We start from the raw sequence: 25,625 nt of genomic DNA on the forward strand, positions 1-25,625 counted from the left end.
GAAATAGATGGTTATCCATGGCCTAGGATGGTATGCTGGGCTTGGGGCTGAATGAATTGTTTCTGCTCCGATGTTCCTATATTCTGGAATTGCCTTGATGGAAAATTGTGTCATAATGTGGTAGCCCATTTTAGGGAAATGCCTGGATCTCATTGTAATTTTTTAAAACTACATTTCCAATACGTGAAATATATATTGTCCTAGGACCATAATTTTAGAAAAGTTTATGGAATAAGAAACCCACAAATAAAAATGTATGATAGGGGGTATCTTAACTTGTGAAACTTATTAATATTATTTCAAAAAAGGGGTTGAGTCTGTTGTATTTTCTGATTTTGATATTGGTTTTGAGTTAATTCGTAACCTCTAGTGTATTCTGATATGTCATCCAGATTTTTGGGTAGAATTGAACTTGTCTGTTAAAGGGATGTGGGAAGTGATTACTTTGCAGTTGTGCTGTCTTGTACGTTGGCCAGAGGAGGAGGAGAAAGCACTTTAGTTTTAAGGCTTGTCTTGTCATTGATTTTGAAGTTGCTATACAGAATTACTGAACAGGGGATAGTCAGAAAATCAGAATTCTTATGAATGGCCAGCATGCCATCATGCATTGCTGTGTCCTTTGCCTATCCTCTTATCCTGTTCCCATAAACCTCAGTAAATTTGTGTGGTTAGCTTATTGACGTTTGTATGTGTTGTTTCAGTGCTAGTTGAGGGTCTGTTTTCTTGTGCTTTTCCACTTATATGCTTTGACCAAGTTAGGCGGGTAAATAAATCACTTTTTTTTTCACCCCTGAAGTTGCTCAGAACATTTTGAATTTTTAAAAGGATGACATTTCTGTTTTCTCTTGACTTGTCCATGTGTAAAACTATATGAAGAAATAAGAATGACAGATCTTTTAAGATGACAAAAAATGCACTTTTTTTTTGTAAACTTGGTTAAGTTTCAGTCGTGTTATAATCCATGTTAATGAAGGGCTTTTGATCTCTGTGTCAAACTTTTAAGAATCCATTCAATTAAATGGAATTTTCAGCATCTTTTTCATTATGGGCTTTAAGTTTCCTTCATATTTGGCAGTTTCTACACACACGGTGGCTGTTGCGTATTGTTCGTGGGTATTTTCCAGATAGCTCAAACAATAGCAAATGTGAAATTCTGCAGGAAATCCAGTCAGAGATGTCTATTATAACCCAATTAGGAGGCTTTATTGAAAATTAGCATCTCTTCTAGACCACATGATTTCTGAAGCTATTTTAAAATAGTGTCATAGCTCATTTAAGGTTTTACTGCAATCATGGTTCCTGATGTTAAAAACTCTTGGTGTTCAAAATTCCAAGTTCATATATTACAACTTCATGTCTTTTATATTGATCTGTATGCCTAGGCTCTACAGGTTCTTTGACTTGAATATCAAAAAGAAACCTACTTCTGGAGCTTTTTGCATTTCATCCATCCAGACAAAAAGCCAAACCATCACAGCATATACTGGCAATGACAAGGGTGCTGCATTGGTTGGCATTTTGGATTCTGACTGAGGCATTTCATGGGGAAAACAACAGGAGCTATAAGCTCATCAACTCTTGGTTTCTGATAATTACATTAAAACCCAATTTAAATAATCAGTCAAGCAGTCAGTAAAAGAATGTATTACTGTCTAGAAAGCAACATAATTTCATTGGCAGTTCTTTGCAAAGAAAAAGAGAAAATAGTCAAGTCTTGTCTTTCTTGAATTAGCTCAGACCTTGATAAACCAGCAATTCCTGTTTCTTTCTCCATGACACATGGCCAGTTTGAGTCACCTTGTTATCCAATTAGTAGTGTTTGCCTGTAGTAAAAATTATGATAATGTGAATTTGGCATTCTTAGGTTTGTCTTGAGTGCAAGGTAAAACGCTTTGACAACAAATTCTCTCTTTCCATCATATTCATGATTTATCACTTTTTTTTGGCGGGGGGGGCTGATGTAGGACTGTGTGCAGACAGGAATTTATTGTAACAGCTATGGTTAGCATTAAGGGATTTGGTGTTGGCACACCATGGCAGAAAATTTGTCACCATTGTTTCAGATGCAAAGTGACTCTGTCCTAGTGATTGATGCACTACCCAGTTGGAGGTGTCAGATCCTACCGTGGCAGATTGTGAAATTAAATTTTTACCAATCTGCTAATTTTGTTCATGAGTAGGATTAGAATATATTCAGGATGTATCCTCACCACTACCCACAATGTTGTATGAGACATTGGTGGAACAGCTGCCACCATAATTTTCCTGGTAGGTATCTACAGGCCTTGTTTTGTTAGTGTGATAGAGGATGATTATTCGATCTGAAGAGAAAAGGTCTCTTGTCTGAAACAAGATGTAGTTTATTGTATGATCACCACTAAGTACAAATTACACTGATGTGATAGCCATTGTTATAGAGACTGAGACTCAGACTTGCATGGTGGATCTTACTTCTATTACTGTTCCAAAGGAATTCATAGTCCAAAGCTGTTCTCCAAGTCCATGCAATGACATCATAGTGGGTGATGTTTAAGGTATTCTTTGACATTAATTCTCTTAAACCTTTTGCAGTTTTTATACAATTCTGCTGAAAAATTGCTTGTATCTATTGCATTCATGCCCACCATTAATATATTGAATACTTCTAAACGCTTGCTTGTGGTTAAAAACATCGTTACCTAAATTCAGTAAGGCCAAAAAGAAAAGTTAAAAATCAGAGTTATTTATTTTTAAAATGTTAAAAGCTACGTTAGGGTGGCAGAATGGCTCAGTGGTTAGCACTGCTGCCTTGCAGTGCCAGGGATCTGGGTTTGACTCCAACCTTGGGTGATTGTCTGTGTGGAGTTTGGATATTTTCCCCATATCTGCATGGGTTTTCTGCAGGTGCTCCGGTTTCCTCCCACAATCCAAAGATGTGCAGGTTGGGTGAATTTGCCAGACTAAATTGCCCATAGTGTTCATGGATGTGTAAGTTAGGTGCTTTGGTTAAGGGTAATTGTAGAGTAATAAAGTAGGGGAATGGGTTGGTGTGGACTTGTTGGGCCAAATGGCCTGTTTCCACATTGTAGGATTCTATGATTAGAAATGGAATCCTGTGCTTTTGAGCTGGTTTATCCAGAGACCAGTAGAATGTTGCTATCTGGAAAGATAGGCCTCATATGTAAATTGCGAAGCTCGTGATTACTAAGTGTGCAACCACTTGCTTTTGAATAATCTCAAATAGTTTGTTGAAGTCTGTCGCACAAACAGAGGTGTGTAACATGTCATAATTTTAACTGGTTTTAAATCTTTAAAGAATATGCCAGTTTAACCAGTATCTGTTTCCTTGTGTGCTAAAGTATTAAGCACCTTGGTTAAGTATTAAATCTTGTATTTTTGTTATTGGAAGTCACAGTAATGAGAAAAAACTATGGGCCATTCGTTTAAAACTAATTTTCTTTTTGTGGATGTAAATTTAAACTGTTATGGCAAAAGGATGGGTTTACCCAGATGGACCTAGAAAGAGTTTAAATACTTTTAGATTTGAGTGGTAAACTACAATTTTATGACCAAATGGACTGATTAACATTTCTAATAAAGAATAACATTCAATCAACAGGTATTAATTAATTAATTTATGGAGTCAAGCACAGCAAATCTTCAATAAAACTTAAACTAATTAATCGCTGAACTTTACAAAATATCTTTTGTGACTTTCGAATATCAAGCGTATCAATATTTAAATGTTTTGCAGTTGGGACTTTTCCAATGCATGTTAACACAGCACTATTATAAGACCATATGTTCCATGAGTTCATAATGTTGATATTAAATTTTTAAATTTTTGTTGAGACAATTTTAGTATCATGGAATTTTTAAAATTTACGACTGCTGTGGGGGATAAAAGGGATGGTTATGGTTTTTAAAAATGGCAGGTTTTTTTGATACTGCAGATTGTATTAAAGCTCTGTCATTGTGTTATACAGGGTGCAATGAATCTGCTGGAAGTTTTTGTTTAGAAGGGAACTGGGAGTACATGAAAGCAGTAACCTTAATGTATCTCTATGGGATCATGAATCCTGCTATGCATGGTTGAACAAATCCACGTTTTAGAATATCACCCTAGAGATTTTCCATTGTTCAGTTGAATTGCACCTGTCATAACATGAACCAATAACTATGTACAGTAAAATAGCAGTAAGCCAAAAACAGGACACCTGTCCACAAGTTTATCAGTTGGAGGTTTGAGATGGCTAAGCAAGTCCCGACAGATGCAGTGTCGAAAATAAAACAAATAGAAGTGCTGTGGTAAAAATGTGAAAAATACCTTAATCACACCTTACAATGACCTGACCATGTGTAGTTAAAGCCATTGAAAACTTTTTGAGGGTTAGCACGAGGAAGATTCAATCTTTTTCTGATCAACAAGCTGTTTTTAGATGAGCACATCATATTATCCATGCAGTCACCTGTGTGCTCATGCTACAAAGCAAAGCCAGAGCATCTCTGGCATTGGTGACTTAAGTTATGGAAATGGGCAAGTGAGTGTGTAGTTAGTTTTTGGTCTGTTCGGGATATTAGGGTGATAATTTTCCTTGTCCATTGAATCATTCTGTACATTTTCCTGATCAGTGCCCCTCAGATTGACAGTCATCAGTTTATTTTGTTCTTCTCATTCTGTGGTTAGTGCTTTGACATTCGCCAAAGCAATGTGATGACTTGGACTATTCAATCCCAAGAAATAGTAGCTTTTTGATACCATCCTTGTTATTACAGATATTAGCAATGACATGTGTCTATCTTTGTTTTCCACCATTATGCATTTCACCTTTAAACATTAGCGAATACTTTGATAAAGTGGTAAAGAAGTCTAGTTTCATTTGCATTAAAGATGTCTTGGTTCGTACATTTCTTTTCAGGGTTTGGACAAAAGCATTTGCAGATATTACTGCAGGATTGCCCCAAAATTTGCACTCTGGTGCAGTTGTACAACAATGCAGTAGTTTACCTAATCTGGAATTACTGCTCTGGAACTGACTTTTTATGGGTATTCTTTTATTGGGTTTCCTTCTGGCAGGGATGGCAATAATTTTGCCACAACTGGGATTTAGGGTTATTTGAATTTGACTCTGTGTTTTTATGTAAATTCAAGCTTTTGTTTAAACCTTCAACAGTGTTTGTAATAAATTAAAAATCTTCCAGAGCATTCCCAACCGAACTTTCATTAATGTTTCTATGTGGACTTGGTAGATCAGTCGCAGCACTTTCTTGCTAAGTTGAATTTGGAAAATAAAACACAAGTCATTTCCTCCTCCTCTTGTGTACTCTTTAATTTACTGTGTCACAGACTCTGCAGATTTCAAGATCATGAATATCTGTAAGAATGTTATCACTTTCTTTGGATAAACTTAAAATGATACCAAGAAAAGGACCAGGTATAGGCTGATCAGCCTATTGTGCCTGCTCCACCCATAACCTCAAATCCACTTCCCTGAGTACCCCATATATCCTTCCAACCCCTTGCCTAACAAGAATCTATCTACCTCTGCTTTAAATTATTCAAGGTTTCTGTTTCCGCCGTCATTTGAAGAAGAGAGTTATAAAGACTCAGGATCTTTTTGAGAGAGAAGTTTTTGCCTGATGTGTTTTAAATGGTAAGCCCTGTTGTTTAAACAAGGTAACCCCTGGTTCTGGATTCTCCCATTTAAGAGACATAATCTCTACATTTATCCTGTCATCCTCTGGATCTTTTATGTGAGCTTTACTGTTAAACTCCAAACAGTATAGGAGTCTCCAAACAGTATAGGAGTGTCCAACCTCGGCCAACCTAACCACTCCAGTTGGAAATTATTTAACTTTGTGAAGTTAACAACTTAATTTTGAATAAGAGAACCATTTTTATCAAAACTTGTAATAAGCTCTCATTTTAACATCTGTGAAAATAAAGGGTGTTTGTATCAGATGCAGTTTGCAACTGATCGTGCAGATTTTCGGAGCCCTATACTTTACTTACTGTTCTAACTGATATGTAGGTAATGTCTTAAATTTGGGCCAAAAAAACTTCTTCCTTTGCTATTTGAAGTGATAGTTGATTTGGTACCAGTGTAGCTCCTGAAATGTTCAGAATAGTTGTATTTGGCAGTTTTACAGTATTTGCAGGTTTTTCTCGTTATTCAGCCTTTGTACAACAGACTGTTGCAATTTTTGCAGGCAGTTAAAGTGAAACATTGATAAGTTTCTTAAGAGTTTCTATTTTGTGATCTTGTATGTCTACTCTTACAGTTTTTGTACTGTCAATGATGAATCCCTATTTTTCAGGCCCTACCATGTGACATAGGTTTATTATTGGTGCAGAATTTGTTTTTGATGAATGCAGTCTCAGATTTTGGAGAAAGTTATGATCTTCTGATGTTGCTGGTAGTAAAATGAGCACAGCATTTGGACTTCATGGTTGGCAATGTTTTTATCTCTTCACGTGTAAAATTGTTAAGAGTCCCTGCAACTGAGCGTTTCTCCACAGTGCTGCAAAGCACTGTTGAAAAGCACAGTTGTTAAGTAAGTGGTTGAAATCCAAAGCCAATGTCTGTTGGTGAATAATCCCTCCTTTTTATGACTGGAAGTATAATCTAAAATGATGAGCAATATTATGACTTTGGCTTTGTGTGTTAGCAGATAGGGCAACATTCATTCATCTTTCACTTCCCCTTCAACAGTGCAAGTATGTTTATATTACAGTCAAATCATATACAGAATTAATGCACTACTTTGTGGATGAACAGCATGCAGGAATTGATGGCTTCACTGAGTAAAATTGATCTGCTTTATTGATGATCGATTTGGATGTATTTCAGTTAGTTGTTAACTCTGTGGCAATATTTCAATCTGTTCTTATCTGAACTCTAAAATGGTGTAGTGGCACAGGCTGCCTGTGTCTAAAAGGAAGATTTCTCTGCATTTATTACAGCTTTTGTTGGAATAAGTTGGCAAAGCATTAGACTATACTGATTGCCACATGCAACAGAGCTAGATCACTACAACCATATACAAATCTATTTAGATATTAATGCCAGCAAGACTAATTTGTTAGCAAATGGAAGCTTAAATTCTGAATTTTCTTTAGTTTTTGGCATCTTCCATCCCCCTCTAAACTAAAGATACTAAGATCAGTTGCAGTGTCCCTAATTTAATAAAGTAAATTTGCAGTGTGATGAGAGAGGAGTGTAAAAAAAATGTTTGCTTCTGCTTTCAGATTGGGATGTTTTACTCTGGTTTTGAAATGATGCTCAAATTTTGGTTCAAATTATTCAGCCTTGTGTTCATAGAACAAGCACCTCATCCCAGCGGCCAATATCGTAAACCTTTGCACTACTGCCTTTAGTGCAAGTGTGCTTTTTTTAATGTGAATTACAAATCTTGCCCAAAGTATTCCAGATCTGATGTCACCAAGCTATTACAACAAGTTGGCATAAGACTTTTATTTTTCTACTCTAATTCCTTGCATGTACTGCCTTAATTGTTTGCTGCACCAGCACCTTTCAGCATTCCTTATTATGAGCCCGCCAAACTACTTCAAGCATCAGCATTTGGACTTTTCACATGAATCTTCTCTCTCCTTACCCCCACCCCCAGTTTACACTCAAAGTTAAGGCCACTAAATCACACTGTAGTGATTCTTCCAAGGATTCTGACAGTGGCTAAGGAATGCAAAAGAGGCTCTGACTCCCTAACTCTGGAAAACCTTTCTTATAGTGACCTGAAGGAGCTTTAATTAAATAATTTTTATCATCTTATATTGAGAAAATACTGGAGTCCATGATATGGAATGAAATGCCTGAGGACAGAGAATGATGAATTGCTCAGGTCACTCAAGTTAGAGTGTCACTTGCCATGGCTGAGGAACTACTGTTATAAGATTTAAGAAATGGAGTCTCTTGTATGATTGGAAAAAAAATAAATAGCTGGCATATATGTTGATCAGGATTTAAAAGTGATAAAATTGTTTTCATTGTAGGTGTAAGTTGAAGAGAATCACAATTGAAAAGAGTATTAAGACCAAATATTTTTAGTGGTTGCAATGCTGAATTCCCTGATACAAATTAGAGCTGAAATAGTATTCTTAAATTCTTTTAAGTGTGTTAGTTGCTGATCTGTTAAAGGGTTTTGGACTGAGCAAGAGGTTAGACTTAACCTATGAGGAGAAAAATTCCATCTTGCACTTGAGCTGAATGGCTTGCTGCTGTCCTATTAACATTTCATGACTCATTGGCAGCATGAGCTGTGATTGCCAAAGACTCGTGCTTGAAAATAGATCATATTCACTTTTATTGATAACTATATGCTACTTCAGTTGATGTATCTATCTGCCAAGCCATCACATGAACTTGGGCACCTTCTAAAAGGAAGATTTTTCCAGATGATGATCTTTCATAATAGGGGCTGTATCTTGTTTATGGAGAGGTAGAAAAGTCGGCAAACAAACATTTTGCTCTGCTCTTCCTGCTTGAACTTTGTATTTCATGATTTCAAAACAATAAAGGAAAGTAATTGTCAGCAGAAAAGAAGAATTCTTCCTAGAGCAACTTTTTCTCATCTAGAGTACGATGACGTGTTAATTGTTAATATTGTCCTTTCAGCCTACGCTTCACCTTTTACTGTTACTTTTAGAGATGTATGTTTGAGAAATGCCTAAAAGTAATCCCAGGATTTTGTCTATGAAGATTTGATGTCTTCCTATGAAGATCATTGGAAGTTTCTGGATAGAGCTGTAGAATTTAAATGCTAAACTACTAGATGTTGAGATGTTTGATTTCTAATGCAGCACCAGATTTTCAGAAGTTAAGTTTGTAAGTTAACTATTGAAATAGAGCAGAATTGTTTCACAGTAACTATGGCATCGTCGGTGGGCTGACAAAAAGGCCAACATTGATACATGTAAAATCTAGTTATCATCCCATGATACCTTTAAGAACCAATCAAAACATCTCTTCCTTGCTCTTTTAGGAAAGATATATTGCTGAAAATGTACCACTTGTCATGCTTTTCAATTAACGTTTTGAAGCAAGCTAATTTAAAATGCAAACGTTATTTCAGTTATCCTACCTTTAGTGTAGAGCTCAAAGATCTGGTTCTCTGAATTATCACATAGTAGAGGAGGAAATGTTTTGTTACAACTTTTGCAGAATTTATTGTGAGCCGTGATTTGGTTTCCCTTTTTCATTTATTTATCAAAATGATATTGTTCATAATCTTTTGTCATGCCTTGAGCAGGCAACTTTATTGTGCTTGAGTGTTCCTGGCATTGTTTAAAATTGGATGAGCTAATTTGTAAATTAAATTAATGTGTGTATTTGTTAGACAAAATATATCAAATCTTATGTTTTTGTTATAAAATTTTTTTTTTAATTGTCTTGTGAAATTGTGGTTCCATTGTAACCACAGGGAGCTGCAGCGCACTTTTTATGATTTGGAATATTTGGAAGTTGTTTGTTTTTTTATTAATACTGCGTGAAATTAAAAATCAGTTGAAAATTGTCATTACAAATATTTAATGGAATGCGAGTTTTCCATGAGGTAGTTGTAAATTTGAATTGTATTTATAATATGATTGTCAAGTAATGCTGGTGAATTTATTTTGTTTTTGTGATACTTCAAATAATTTTGTATATGTTGTATTTCTAAGACTCGAATTACAACTTTTTTTTGTTTCTAAATTATTGTTTTGAGAATGGATGGGCAATGAACATTTGAGCCTGACCTGAATCAATATTTTCTGCCAATGTGAGGTAACTGCATAAAATGGATTCAGTTTCAGCCTTTGATGTAAATGAGAATGCAAAACATTGGCATCAAATGAAATTGTTCCTATGTCCCTTCAGAATTTGTAGAAAGAAATGTTCTCTACTTCGTCTGAGTTAAAGTCTGTACATTTTGAAGTTATGTAGTTGAAAGGGGGAGGGAGCAACAATTCCATCATCTTGCACATTCGGCTTTTGTGAAATGAACTTGATGAAAGGAAACTGTTTAAGGAAAGCTACAAAAAAGAATTTATACAGAGTCAGAGGCCTTTGAACACTCACTTGATGCACAGAATGAACCTGCAACCAACTGGTGGAAGATGTTTGGCTCAACTGACTGAACAGTGACAGCTAACGTTTGTTGCCCCAGTGTATGCCTTGGATTGGGTTCTGAACTGCTGATTAGTTGACTTGACGTGAAAGTTCAGTCTTCAGTCTGGTGGCCATCTCCGGATTCGGTGTGCTCCAAAAGACCAGAAGAACCTGCACATCACACTATTGATACACTGTAAGTATATAGAAAGTGTAAGACAAAGGAAACTCAACTATTTATCTTCAGGTGAAAACTTGTGCTAAACAATCAGACCTATCTATGATTAAAGATATTGCATGCAATTGTTTCTTGGTTTAACTATTCTTGGCGCAGTGATCAGAATCAATTTCTGTATTTCTCTGCAATGGATAGTATTTGCAAATCTTAAATGTTTGATATTAAATTTTAATTTCTTTACCTAATTTTGCTGAAGTATCTGACAAATTCCTGTGTCACATTTAATCATATTAGCAGCTAGGAACAAAAATAGAAGACGTTTTGAAAATGCTCAGTAGATGACATTCTTTGAAAGCAAGATCAGTTAATGTTTCAGAAGTCTATTCTTGGACACTGTAATAGGCCCAGGTCTGAAAGTTAACTATCTATTTACTTTACCTGTTGTCTGAACTGATCATTTTCAATATTGTTTCCTGCTGGCATTGCAGGTTTCCACATTGCTGTAATTTTTCTTACTTGAAGAACATTTTAAGTGGTTACCAAGTTTTCAGAATGATTTACTTTCTCATTCTTGAAGAAAATATTTTGTCTAAAGGCAAAATGATATTTGAGATACAGGAATTGAAATATAGAACCAAAAATGGCATCACTCATAATTGCTTGTCTTTCAGTAGAGCAAAATAGTGGTCATGTGAAATTCTGTTTACTTGAATTTTGGAAGCAGCCCTGTGTATGGGGAAAAAAATTGATTTCTGGACTGTATCTAATATTTATGGTGTACTGCACAAAAAATAGAGCGAGAAATGTTTCTTGATTCCCATAATATATGGTCAGATTGTTGTGGTCATTTAAGCCAGTTAAGATTGCATTCAGATGTTGAACAAATTAAATAACTTGAGAGAAAATGTTCTTGCTATAGAACAAATAGTAACAGAAGCGCACAATTGGCTGCCTTAACATTATTTTCAATGACCATGAAAATGGTAATTAAGGATGACCATAGTATTTCTATTTATTTATGAGCACATTGATGGAAAGTTGGAGTTTATTGCCTAGCTCCATTTGCCTTTGGTGGTGGTGAGCTACCTATAATTGAGTGGCTTGCTATTTTAGAGGATTCTTAAGACTACTGCATTGCTGTGTCTGAAGCTACACATCACCAGGCCAGGTAAGGATGACAGATCTCCTTTTCCTAAACAATGTGGGTGAGCCAGGTTTTTAAAAAAAATATATCTTTGGTAGTTTCTTGACCATTGCTTTATTCCAGATTTGTTTAATTATTTAAATTTAATTACACAACCATCGTGGGACTTAACTTGTGACTCCAGATTATTAATTTGGATTCCAGGATAATTAGTCTAGCAGCATAATAACTGTTACTGTAATCCTGGAGGTTGGTCAGTTTAATTAGATGGAAGGCTATTTTATGATGCTGACAGCGTTGGTTGAATTCCCATACTGGTTGAGGCCTCCATGAAGGATTCTTCTTCTCAACCTCACCCTTTGCCTGAGGTGTGGTGACTCTCTGGATAAACTCCCCACCAGTCAATTCTAATGAGAACACAGCACTATAGTGAACTTGATCTTCCAAACCTTAATCCTGAACTTGACTGAACATTGTTTCTAGTTCTGTGAGAAGTATCCCTATAATGCCTGGAAAGGTAGTGTGAAATGTGTTTTAATAAAAGCGGGTGCAGGTAAGATTGAATAATTTGGAAACAAAGCTTGGTTTATAAGGAAATTATGTGGTGTTTTTAGTTTGAATTGCTACCTTAATTGTTTGCTACAGCTTGTAATGGTCTAAATAAATTGGTCTCTAATTGAGAATTTGGAATAAAGGCAGTTGTCTGCTTAAAGTGATGATTTTGGCACTCCTCCATTGTTCGTGAGGGTTATGAATCTTAGCTTTTCATTGGTGAATAAACTTAGTGTGTTAATCTAGCACTTAAATCCGCAGTGTTATGCGGCCATACAAGTTTATCGACACAAAAAGTAAGTAACAATTCTGTTTTTTAAACAATGATGGGGTAGAGGGAACAAGAGCAGTATTTTGCACAAAGGAGAAAATCTGCTGTCTTACAGGGAAAATGCACAGCTTTTAGTACCAGTTGAAGTTCAAGGAAATGACTAGCATTAACTACACAAGTGTAGTCAAAGGCAAGATGAAAGCTGCTGAGCAGGCTTGCAAGAAACATGAAGGAGCTATTGGAGTAATTGAAAACAAATTTTTCCTGTATTTATGGGAGACCAAAATGATTCACACATTCAAGAATATTGGAAGAGGATGCTGGAGATTTAAAGCTTTTGCATTGCAATCTGGAGAAATTTCCTGATAATGGGTTGATGAGTAAATTAAGAGAAGTAGAGGGTAACATTGCACACTTAATGCATTAGTTGAAAATATTGCTGTTGTGGAACATATTGAGAAGATGCTAGCTTGGTAGCTAAATATTGTTTGTGGGTGGTCATGTAACAACTGGTTTGGAAGTGAGGGTCTCTGATCCTGTCTGAAAATCACAGGTGATAACAAGTGCAAAACAAATTCTAATTAGTTTGCTATTACATTTATTTTTTTACTGTTACTGTGTTTTGATATCTTGTTAATTTATATACACTTTTAAATTTAGGTGGTACTTAAAAAATTATTTAGTGTGAAGCAGTTCTAATGCTGAAGTTTCCCACTCCTTTCTGTTGACCCATCATTAACTAAGTAAGATAGAGCCCTCTCCCTTGAGTCAAGGTGATGAGTTCAGGCCTCACTCAGACTTGAATGCACTATGGGTGGTACTTCAGTGCAGAATTGAAGTTAGCTACATTGTTCAGGATACTATTATTTAAGTGAGAAATAATAAGAACGTCCTCTTTATCCAAATGTATGTAAAGATCCTGTAATATTTTAAATGCATAGTTTGCTCACTTCTTCTGGCTACATTTCACCCTCCATCTGCATCAAAAAAAATAATTATGTCCAGTCATCTGATTTGTTTGTGATATTGCCTTGCTGCCATATTTTCCTATGTGCAAAATTAATTGTTTGTGCAATATTTTGTATCCTGAAGATCTGATAAAGATGTAAATGTGTCACTTGTCTTCTCTTTTACCTGCTCATGGTTCTTCCTTCCCTCCACCAAATGACCTTGCTTTAATTCTATGCTTTGGTAATCAAAGTTAAATTTGTTCATTTCAGCTTTTTTACAGAAGAATTAGTGAAGGAATAGGATTTATAAAATAATTTGTGGTATAGATAAGGTGAATAGCAAAGCTCTTTGCCCTAAGGTGGGAGCTTTCAATAATTGGAAGCATGTTTTTAAGGTGAGAGGTGAGAGATTGGAAAAGGACATGAGGGTCAACGTTTTTACACAGTGGTTACTGTGTGGAATGAAATGCCAGAGGAAGTGATTGAATGCAGGTACAGTTACAATGTTTAAAATAAAAATAATTAGAAAATATTTGGAGGGAGGTGGGACTAGTTTATTTTGGGAATGTGGTCCCATGCGCTAGTTGGACCAAAGGGTCTGTTTTCGTGCTCTGTGGACTCTATAAATAGATTGCTGATGATGTAATTCTTGGGTATATGATGCATTCATAGCCACTGTTCAGAAAATTGCACACTTCAATCAGTAGCAACATGAGCTTTGAAAGCAATAGCTTATTACTAAACTAGATAAATATGCATGTATATATTTTGTAATATGTTTACACTGTTGTGAATTTATAGTACTTTACCAGTATTGATAGCCACGTATTTGAAACAACTTGAAATAAAGTTTTAGAAAATTTGTCCAAGATAATATTTGAAGGTCCTTGTGTATGCAAGTTCTGTTATTGTATGGAAAAAAAATACAAAATTTCATAACAACCAAAATGATGGGTGCATATAAATTTGGAAAAGTTTATAAACCAGGAAACTTACATGGGACCTATGCATGTTTTGTCCTTTTATTCCTGCCAACTACTGTGTGTAAGTAATACAAGAAAGTTGTTACTAATGGTTGCGAAGCAGAAGAATAGTAGAGCTTCTAATGTAAGGGATTTCTGTATTCTATAAATACTAAGTAAATCTATATTATTTGGCGCAAATTGTTACAATTCATGTCCCAAATTATTTTTTCTGAGACTTAATTTTGTGCAAAATATGTACAACAAAATGTAATTTGTGAAGAAAATTTTTATTTTCCATAGACAGCAATGTAAAGTATCCTTTTTTTTGGTACTGAACATTAAATGTGATGTTTTCAAGTATAAATAGTTTTTTCAACAGTTTTTCTTTTTTGCCAGAATTGCTAAGAAGATGTTGCTAGCTGAAATAAATGCAAATTTGTCATCTAATGATGATAAGTCTTCAGAAGAGGAATCTGAAGAAGAAAAGAAGAAATCGGACCCAAAAAGTGAGGCAGAAGATGATGAAAATGGTAAGGAGGAGCAGGATTTGTTTAGTGCAAGAGGATAATTTATTTAACCCATTATCCGGGGTAAAGTTTTTTTTTACCTGTAATATTATATACATCAAAACTTTTGGACTTTTTTTTCAATGGAAAGGAATTGTAGATGTTTGCAAAATTTTAGTTATTTCTTAATGGCCCTTATTTCTAGTCAAATCAGATTTTGAAGTTTTGATTTTAATTCTTCTCTCACCCTAGGTTTCTTGCCCCTCTCCCCCCCACCCCCACTCCAATCTCTTGCCTCTGTAAGCACCCTATTGGTTAATTCATCTGCAGGAGGTCATAGCTTTCAAGGTTTGGGGTTTGTGAAATATGCATGTCAACTGAGGTGAGAAGGCAAAATAATTTGAGTTGAGAGCAAAAGTTAGCTAATCGTTATATTTTAAAGAACAAATTTGAATTTATATAACATTCCCTTGAGTCCCAACTATCTTCATGGCCTTAGAATTGTTATTATATTTGGAAAGCTGAGCATCCAATTTGAATGCAGCAAGGTCCTATAAAAAGTTTTGGGATGAATAGTAGGGTAATTTGCTTGTGATGTTGATTAATAGTTACATGTTAATCAACATAGAATTGAGTAGTGCCATGAGTTGTCTTTTATTCATCTAGGAGCAGCTGAATCCTCAGTTACTTAATGAAAGGCAGTACCCCTAAGAGTGCTGGAATTCTAAAGAAGAGCCATGTTGTACTCAGTGTTAGCTTTGTTTCTCTCTCCGCGTGTATTATCAAACCTACTGAGTTTCTCAGCACTTGTTTTTATTAGCCCAAGAGTCAGTGATTAATCTTTCCAGACCATGTGCCTATCCTTGGAGTGGGTTTTGGAATCCACAGCCTACTGAATCAAAGATCAGAATGATATGACTGAACCATTGCATGTCTGGGGGATGAAATGACTCAACAGAAATAGGCCATTCAGCCCATCAAGTTGCTCAGGCATTGAGAGAACATGGCTGTTGTGATAATCCACAACTCCACTTGCCTGCCTTTTTTCTTAACCATTAACTACCTTATTGATTAAAGATTTATCTCAGGCTTGAATACACTTAGCGATCCAGCCTTGACAGTGTTCTGCAGTAAAGAATTCTTTAGGTGAGATGCTGGAATATTGAGCGTGGCTAATGTGGTGCCATTATTTAAGAAATGTGGTAAGGAAAAGCCAGGGAACTGGTGAGTCAGTGACTCTGACAACAGTGGTTGGGTAGGTTTTCGAGTCCTACAGCAGGAAGACAGGCTCTTTGGCCCAAGCTGGTCCATGTCCATCAATGCTAATCCCATTTCCCTGCATTTGTCCAAATGTCTTTGAAATGTTGTTAATGTACCCACCTCAACTACTACTGCTGGCAAGTCATTTCATATGCATTCCATCCTCTGTGTAAAAATGTTGTCCCTCAGGTTCCCTTTTATTCTTGCCCCCTCTAACCTTAAGCTGATGTCCTTGTCCTTGATTCCCCAACCATGGGAAAAAGACTGAGTGCATTCACCCTATCCATGCCTCTCATGATCGTAAACACTTCTGTAAGATCCCCACCCCCCTCAGTCTCCAACACTAAAGAAAAAATGTCCTAGCTTGTATAACCTCTCTCTATATCTCAGACAATTGAGTCCTGATGACATTCTTGTAAATTTCTTCTGCACTCTTTCCAGTTTAATAACATTCTTCCTCTGGCAAGGTGACCAGAACTGAACACCATACTCCAAGTACAGCCTCACCAATGTCCTGTGCAACTGCAACATAACTTCCTAACTTCCCAACTTCTATACTCAATGTCCTTATTGAAGGCTAGTGTGCCAAAAGCCTCTTTCACTGTCCTGTCTACCCTTGGCTCCACTTTGAGGGAACCCTGCACCTGAACTCCAACGTCCCTCTGTTCCATTATACTCCTTAAGGCCACACCATTCACTATGAAAGTTGTTGGAGGGGATTCTAAAGGACATGATTTACTTTTATTTAGAAAGGCAAGAACTACTTGGGGATAGTCAGCATAGCTTTGTACGTGGGAAATAATGTCTCACAACTTGATTGAGCTTTTTGAAGACGTGTCAAAGAAAATTGAAAGCAGAACGGTGGACATTTGTCTGTATGGACTTCAGCAAGGCATTTGGCAAGGTTCTGCATGGTAGATTGGGTAGCAAAGTTAGATCACATGGAATCCAGAGAGAGTTGGCCATTTGGTACAAAATTGCTTCGTGGGTAGAAGGCAGAGGGTGGTAGTGGAGGGTTGTTTTTCAGAATGGATTCCTGTGACCAGCAGTGTGCCGCAAGGATTGTAGCTGGGTCCACTGTTTTTTGTCATTAGATAAATGATTTGGATGTGAATATGAAAGGAATGGTTAGTATGTTTGCAGATGATGCCAAAATAGGTGGTGTAGTGGACGGGAAGAAGATTATCTCAGTACCATGGCACAGTGATCCGAAGGGTTCAGGAGTGACAGGTGGACCTTAATTTAGGTAAATGTGAGGTGTTGAATTTTGGTAAGGTATATCAGGGCAGGACTTATACACTTAATGGTAGGGTCTGGGAAGTATAGCCGAAGAGATCTTTGGGTGCAAGTTCACAGTTCCTTGAAAGTGGAGTCACAGGTCGACAGGATAGTGAAGAAAGCGTTTGGTGCGCTTGCCTTTATTGGTCAGTGCATTGAATATAGTTGGGATATCATGTTACGGCTCATTTGGCCTCATTTGATTAGGCCTCATTTGGAATACTGCATTCAATTCTGGTTGCTTTGCTGGGGAAAGATGTTAAACTTCAAAGGTCTAAGAAGATTGACAAGGATGTTGCCAGGGTTGAAGTGTTTGAGCTACAGGGATAGTCTGGGGCTATTTTCTCCAGAGTGTCGGAGGCTGCAGAGTGACATTATAGTGGTTTATAAAACCATGAGAATAGATAGGATGAATAGCCAGGGTTTTTTTTTCCCTCAGGATGGCGAGTCCAGAAATAGAGGGCATAGATTTAGGGTGAGAGGGGGAAGATTTGAGACTTATGGAGTAACATTGAGAGTGATGCATGTCTGGAATAAGTTGCCAGAGGAACTGGTTGAAATGGGTACAATTACAACAGTTTAAAAGGCATCTGGATGGGTAAATGCATAGTAAGAGTTTAGCGGGATATGGGCCAAGTGCTGGCAAATGAGACTAGATCAGTTTGGGATATCTGCTTGGAATGGAATTAAGGGCCTGTTTTTTTGTTTCTATATTTACAACACTCAGGAGAAATTCCTCTTGTGTACAACCCGTTATTGAGATTGTCCTCTGTCCTCTGGTCCTGTATTCTCCCACGAAGGGAAACAGGCTTTCTATATCTACCCTTAGGTTCCCTAAAAAATCTTGTTTCAATAAGGCTGCCTCTCATTTTTCTAAATTCTGATTACAGCCTCAACATCTTTTCCCCATAAGGTAGTCCCTCCATAGCGGCAAATAGACTAGTGAACTTTCTCTGGGTTGATTTTATAGCCAGTTCTTTTCCTTATATAAGGAGCTCAAAACTTTTCAGCTTTGGTCTGATGAGTATCTTGTACAGTTTTAGTAAAACCTCTCTACTATTAAACTCTCTTCCCTCTGAAATAAAGGTCGGCATCCTAGTTGTCTTCCATGTTACTTGTTGAACATGGATGTTAGCTTTTTGTGCACGAGAATTCTCCAAATTCCTGAGTTCTGTAGCTTTCTGCCGTCTTCCTCTGTTAAATCAGTTTGTTAGACTGCTGGTTTGGAATACAATAACGTTGACAGCGCAGGTTCAATTTTTGTACGTTTTAAAGAGCCTCACCTTCTCAACCTCGCAATTCACTGGAGGCATGGTGGCTCTCAGGTTAACTTCATCTTCAGATGTTTCTGAAAGAACTGCCAATGGTCCTTACAGGCTATGAAGACTCATTTTTGCAGCTTTACTAAAAATGCATTCAAAATGAGGCACTTTCGAATGAATTATTTACTTTGCAAATGTTGTACTAGTTGGATAATATGTCAAGGGAAGCCAATGTTCTTATCACGAATTTAAAATTGTGGGTAAATGCTTTGGTTAAAATTAAGATTTCTTCGACTAAGGTACAAAAGGGCTTTGACTTTTGGGGGAAGAAAATTGGAATCCGAAATGAATAAATAAAACCTTGGTTCAAACTACCAGTTAAATATGCTTATAAACCAACTGATTCAGCTACTTAGATGTACATACACCACAGAAACTTGATGCCATTGATGATCATGCACTACACAAATTACTTTGTATTGTCAGGCAGCACACCTGCCATTCCCTGCCCAGTCTAACCTCGTGTGAGGTAGCAATACTTTTTTACCCCCTATTTTGCGCATTCATTTCTTCGTTCACTTTCTCTATGCTCATGATTTACATTTCCTCCTCTCCGTGAAATATATTATCTCACTGACTGAGGTTACAATAAAGAGTCGTCCTTCTCAACCTCCTCCTCTTGTCTAAGGGCCTGGTGATCCTCAGGTTAAGCCTCTACCAGTTGTCTCTCTTTAATGAGAAAGCAGCTGATAATCTTGTAACACCATGATGATTTATGTTCCCTCAAAATTTCTTTAGTTGATAGTGAAACAAGAGCTGACATTTCATGAGTAATCATCCTTCTTTTGATCATGTTGACTCTACTTTGTCTCCACAGATGTTGCCATACCAATTGAGTTTCTCTACAGCTTTTATTGCTGTTTCAAACTTTTTTTGCTTTTCTGATTTACAACCAAAGTATGTCTGAAATAATACTTAACAACTGAATAGAAGTCAAGTAATGAGCTTGTGTCTTCGTTTCATATGTCCAATCTAATATTTTAGACCAAGAATGCTTCTTTTTTGTAAAGGCTTTAATAAAACAGTGCTGAATTATTTAAATAGATGAGGAAGAGGATGCTGAACCAGATTCTGATTCAGATTCTGACTTTGAAATGACAAAGAAACCACGCTATAGACATCGACTTCTGAGACACAAGCTCACAATGAGTGATGGTGAATCTGGGGATGAAAAGAAGGGATCTAAAGTCAAAGAGCAGACCAAAGAAGGCACACGAAAGAGCAGAAGAAAAGGTAATGCAGATATTTTGATATGTTTTGTTTAGACAATGGCTGCTGATCCAGTTGTGATGTTGAATTAGGGTTAGCTCAGTTGACTGGATGGCAGTGCAGAGTGACACCAACAACGTCCTTCTCCCTTGCCTGAGGTATAGTGACCCTTGGATTAAACTCCCTGCAAGTCATCTCTGAGGGAGCAGCCCTACGGTCCAATGGAGCTATGGTGAATTTACCTTGTTTTAGGAGAGTCCTTGGAAACCAGTTGTGTTTCAATGTGATGTTATTGATACAAACATTTAAATCTCCTTTTTTCAGGATTGTCTTTGTATTTCCTCTGTAAACTTTTTAAATCATTTTGATTTTCTTTTCAGCAAGTAGTAATGAAAATACTACTGAGCACGAGAGTGATTCTGATTTTCAGGAGTCAGGATCGAGTGAGGAAGAGGAAAGTGATTCTGATGATAAACGGAAGCGCCCAAGAACAAGGTATAGGATCTGTTCATTAAAACTCCTGTTGTTTAACAACTGTTGCTGATTACAATGAGCAGTTTGAAGTAAATGGATATTATTAATTGCCATAATTGAGATGTGACCACAGATTAGTCGAGACAAGGAATGGAATATCCAAATATATTCCATATTTAGGAGGAACAGGCGAAAAGGAGGTAGAGGAGCACTCTTAAGGAACAAGACCAGTATTCCCGTAAAAGAGGATCTTGGATCAAAGGAACAAAAAACAGAATTTGTTTGGGTGGAGCTATATTTTTTAAAAATGGGGCAGTTTACGTAGAGAAGTTATTTATTGACCGTCAAAGTGTAGTGGTAATGTTGATATATTGTGACAAATAAAGATATTAAATTGTGCATGTAGCATGGGTAATACAGCAGAGCAAGTGGTTAACCAAATCCGCACTAATTATTTAGAAGGTAAATTTCCTTGAGTGTTTACAAGGTTAATCTATGAAGCCAACAGGGGATCACATTATTTTTGATTTAGTATATAATGAGCAAAGTCTAATTAAAAACCTTGCTATGAAGGAACCTTTAGAAAATAGTGATCGTAATACAGAATTTTCCATTTAAGTTTGAATGCAATTTAGTTCATTCTGAAGCTAGAATCTTGGCACAGAGGAAGTTATGAAGGATAAGATAGCTATGGTATGTTGCGATAATGCACCAGAAGATGTGGCTGTAGATAGGCAGTTGTTCATTTTTTTTTTCAAGACATGTTTCACAGCCTCAAACAGGCATTCTTTTGAGGCATAACAACCAACTGTAGCTAATGAAAAAAGTTAGAAAGACATTGCTGAGGATTAGAAAATAGCAAATGTAACCCTACAGTTTATGAAAGGAAGAGGAGGGAGAACAGAGATTTGCAGACCTGTTGGGTTGACTTTGAGTAGAGAAATTTTATGATCACTTATAAAGGATGTAATAACTGGGCATTCAGGGTAAAAAATGATAAAATTAGGCTTGGTCAGTGTGTTTTTCATGTTTGACAAACCTGTTGGAGTTCTTTTGAGGATTTGCTTGTAGTATTCATAAATGAACCAAATGGCTATGCTGTATTTGGATTTTTTAGAAGGCTTTGATAGCATCCTGCGCTAGAGATAAGCAAATAAAATTAGAGTGCACTGGCTTGGGGAAATCCAAGCATGGATTGAGAATTGGTTAATAGTTAGAAATTAGAGTAGGAATAAATGGATTATGCTGAGGATGGCAGACTTGTTACTGGTGAGGTACTGCAAGTTGCAGTGCTAGGTCCATAGCTGTTAATGATCTGTGTTAGTGATCCAAATCTAGAGACTAATTGTTATGTTTTCAAATTTGCTGTTGGCACAAATTGGGTGGGAATGCAAGTTGAGGAAGATGCAAGGAGGCTTTGAGGTTTTGAACAAACTGTGGTGGGGTTAGAGTATGGCCAATGGAATACCATGTGGGTAACCTTTCGTCTTTGGTAGAAAAATCAGAAATGCTAAGTATAAGACCATAAGAGACAGGAGCAGAAGTAAGGCCATTCCGCCCATCGAGTCCACTCCGCCATTCAATCATGGCTGATGGGCATTTCAACTCCACTTACCCGCATTCTCCCTGTAGCCCTTAATTCCTTGTGACATCAAGAATTTATCAATCTCTGCCTTGAAGACATTTAGCGTCCTGGCCTCCACTGCACTCTGCGGCAATGAATTTCACAGGCCCACCACACTGGCTGAAAAAATGTCTCCGCATTTCTGTTCTGAATTCACCCTCTAATTCTTAAGGTTGTGTCCACGGGTCCTAGTCTCCTTGCCTAACGGAAACAATTTCCTAGCGTCCACCCTCTCCAAGCCATCTTGGAAGTGTTGGTGTCACAAGAGAACCTGGATGTGTTTGTTAATGAATCACTAAAAGCTAACATGCAGGTGTAGCAAACAATGAGGAGAGCAAATAGTACGTTAGCATTCATCACAGGATTTGCATCCAGAAGTAACTAGTCTTTCTAGAGCTCTGTGCAACCACGGTACTGTAGCACCTGAGGTGTTATAAATAATTTTGCCCTCTCTTTTATGAGGAGGGCTAAACTTGTCTTTTGAGGAAGCATAATAATGGTTCACCAGATTAATCCCTAAAATGGTCGGGTTGTTCTACTGGGAAGATTTGAGAAGACTGGGTCTGAATTCCCTAGAGTTTCAAAGAATGAGGGCTGACCTTATTCTAACTTAGTTCTTCCTGGGGCTGACAAGATGGATGTAGATGAGGGGTTTCCCTGGCTGGTGATTCTAAAACTGAGGTATTATCTCAGAATAAAGGGTAAACCATTTAAAACTGAGTTACAGTGATTTTTTTTCATGCAGAGGATGTTGAATTTTTGTCCTCTGGAATAGAGAATTTCAGTGCAAGCTCAATCATTGATTGCATACAAGACAAAAATTAAAAGTTTTCTGGAAACTAATGACATTAAGAGAAATGGCTATAGTATGAGAAAGTGGCATTGCTGTGGATGATCAGCCATGATTTAATTGAATATGGAATAGGCTCGATAGACTGAGTGAGTGGCCTACTCCTGTTCCTATAGTTTATGTAACGTCTCCACGTATGTCCTTTCGATAGTTGATCAGTGAATGATACTGAACCATAGATGGTATTAGCCCGTGGTTACAAAACCTTTTTTCTTAACTTTGATAATTTGGATGCTTTAGGCATTCTGGATATTACTTGCCTTATACTGGAAAAGATCCCATTTCAAATTTATGAAATTCTTGTGTTTTTACCAATTACTATTGATTCAACCAATTTTGGCGCACACTTTCCACTGGAGGAATCAGTAGAGTAATTGTCATTTGGGAGCAAATATTTACCATTGTAACTCTTAAAGTAGAGGTTTGAGCAAAGTTAAATATATAATTTTACATTTTGTATGCAGAGCATCTAAGAAAGAGGCCGAGGAAAATCAACGTAGCTACCTTCAGAAAAAGAAAAGAAGGCGAATTAAAGTTCAAGAAAACTCATCAAGTGAAAAGGTATTTTAAGAGATCCTAATTGTGACACTAAACCCTGTTCCATTTTGTTTTGGACTGATGGCTACTCAATTTTGGTTTTGGCATTTAGAGTTTAAAAACAAAATCCTGCAAGTTCCCCATTGTAATAGCCAAATATTGTTGTTTCCTTGGTACAATCCTTTGGAGAGGAATCAGTTCAAATTTTGAAACATTTCTCATTTCTTCACTTGTAGACATGACAGCCACTATTCCCATTTAAACTGAATAGGTAAGGGGTTCTGGAAACAACCATTATTTGGTGAATGCAGTGCAATGCAAAATAATTTATAGGGACATGACTGTTATCTTTGTTCCAGTCCCTTCTCTCATCCCTCTGCCTTATCACTTAGAATTACATTGTAATTTCGTCATGTTGCTCAAATCTAAAAATTTTAATAATCTATGCTTCCGATTTCCAGTTGTCATTGTTTTCACACGGTCCTTTTCTGATTCATTCCTTTTCTTCTTCATCTTCTGTCTTATTTGCTGTCAGCTTTCAGCTGTTGGGTGGTACAATCTTGATATCAAAACTGCCCATATGGCTTCCTTCCTCCCTGAGTGTCTCTCCTCTTACCCCTACAACAATTGGCAAAGCCTTTTTTAGCATCTTTATTTGCAGGATGTGGGCATCACTGGCTGGCCAACAGTTATGGCCTTTCCTCGCTTGATGTTGAGACTCATAGAATCCCGACAGTATGGAAGCATGCCATTCAGCCCCACAGACGCTCCGAAGAACATCCCACACAGACCCACCCCCTACCCTATCCCTGTAACCCTGCATTTCTTGTGGCTAATCCACTGAGCCTGAAAATGTTATCAAAGGATCTTGGACAAATATCTGCGGTATATCTTGTACTTAGAAAATACTGCTGCTACTGAGCATCACTGGTGCAGGGAGTGGATGTTTTGGAAAATGGTCTGTTCCATTTCCTGTGCACTGCTGTCACTGTTTTCCTCCCATCTAGAAACATGAAGTGGTTTCTTTTAGCCCAACAGACTGGTAAAAGCACAAAAATATGTCATTCAGCCAATCATATCAGGTCAGCCAGTCCACACTCTTACACCCCAAAAAAATTTAGTACTGTAATTACACTACTTCAGATATTTATACATTGTGCTCTCAAAAGTCACAATTGCTTTCCATCTTCTCAGGCAGTGCATTCCAGACCTCCTTTAATATTTCTCCCAGCTGTTTTTGGTTCGTTCTTCATTCTGCTTAAACTGGTGTCCTCTGCTAGGAGCAAGCAGAACTGCAGATGTTGGAGAGCAAAGTCGAAAAGGGTGGCGCTGGAAAAGCACAGCTGGTCAGGCAGTATCCAAGGAGCAGGAGAGTCAGTGTTTCAGGCATAAGCCCTTCAGGACACTCTGATGAAGGGCTTATGCCCGAAATGTCATATCTCCTGCTCCTCAGATGGTGCCTTACCTGCTGTGTTTTTCCCGTTCCACACTTTTGATTTTTTTGATTCTGGTGCCAAGGTGAACAGTTTCTTCCTATCTACTCTCTTCTGACCAGTTGTGATTTTTAATATAAAACCAAAAGAACTGCAGATGCTGGATATCAAATGAAAGCAGAAATTGCTGGAAAATCTTAGCAGGTCTGGCAGTATTTGTGGAGAGAAGTCAGTTTTGCGTCCAGTGACCCTTCTTCAGAACCTTTTTTCTAGCAATTCATAATTTTTAACACCTATATCAAATCTCCAATCAACCTTCTCTTTCTTGAGAATAATCCTAGCTATTGCAATTTATTTGAGTCATGCAACACTGAAACTGACCCTTCGGTCCAGCTTATCCTTGCTGACCAGATATCCTAAATTAATCTAGTCCCATTTGCGTAACTTGGTGCATATCCCTCTATATCATTCCTATTCATTCACCCATCCGGATGCCTTTTAAATGTTGTAATAGTACCAGCCTTCACCACTTCCTCTGGCAGCTCATTCTATACAGGCGCCATCCTTTATGTGAAAAAGTTGCCCTTAGGTCCTTTCTAAATCTTTCCCTTCTCACCCTAAACCTATGCCCTCTAGCTCTGGGCTTTGCAACCAAGGAAAGAGATCTTGTCTATTTTACCCTATCCATGCCCCTTGTGATTTTATAAGCCTTTATAAGGTCATCCCTTAGCCTCTGATGCTCCAGGGCAACAGCCCCAACCTATACAGCCTCTCCCTACAGCTGAAACCCTTCAGCCCTGGCAACATCATTGTAAATCTTTTCTGAACCCTTTCAAGTTTCACAACATCCTTCCGATATGAGGGAGACCACAATGGCACGCACAATTCCAGAAGTGGCCTAACCAATGTCCTGTACAGCCGCAACATGACCTCCCAACTCCTTTGCACAATGCTCTGACCAATAAAGGAAAGCATACTAAATGCTGC

General features: G+C 37.3%; 1 protein-coding gene across 7 annotated transcripts in view; it reads left to right on the plus strand.

Annotated features, from left to right (window-relative positions):
- Nucleotides 1-25,625, plus strand: part of atrx (ATRX chromatin remodeler) — a 245,380-nt gene that overhangs the window by 106,888 nt on the left and 112,867 nt on the right. For all 7 annotated transcript variants that reach the window (XM_072595413.1, XM_072595410.1, XM_072595412.1 and 4 more), the window contains 4 exons: nt 14,542-14,675; nt 19,556-19,744; nt 20,101-20,215; nt 23,133-23,229. In XM_072595413.1, the coding sequence (XP_072451514.1) occupies nt 14,542-14,675; nt 19,556-19,744; nt 20,101-20,215; nt 23,133-23,229 (535 nt within the window). The remainder of the gene's footprint in view (nt 1-14,541; nt 14,676-19,555; nt 19,745-20,100; nt 20,216-23,132; nt 23,230-25,625) is intronic.

The sequence above is a fragment of the Chiloscyllium punctatum genome, chromosome 25, assembly GCF_047496795.1.
Source record: "Chiloscyllium punctatum isolate Juve2018m chromosome 25, sChiPun1.3, whole genome shotgun sequence".
In the NCBI taxonomy this organism is placed as follows: domain Eukaryota; kingdom Metazoa; phylum Chordata; class Chondrichthyes; order Orectolobiformes; family Hemiscylliidae; genus Chiloscyllium; species Chiloscyllium punctatum.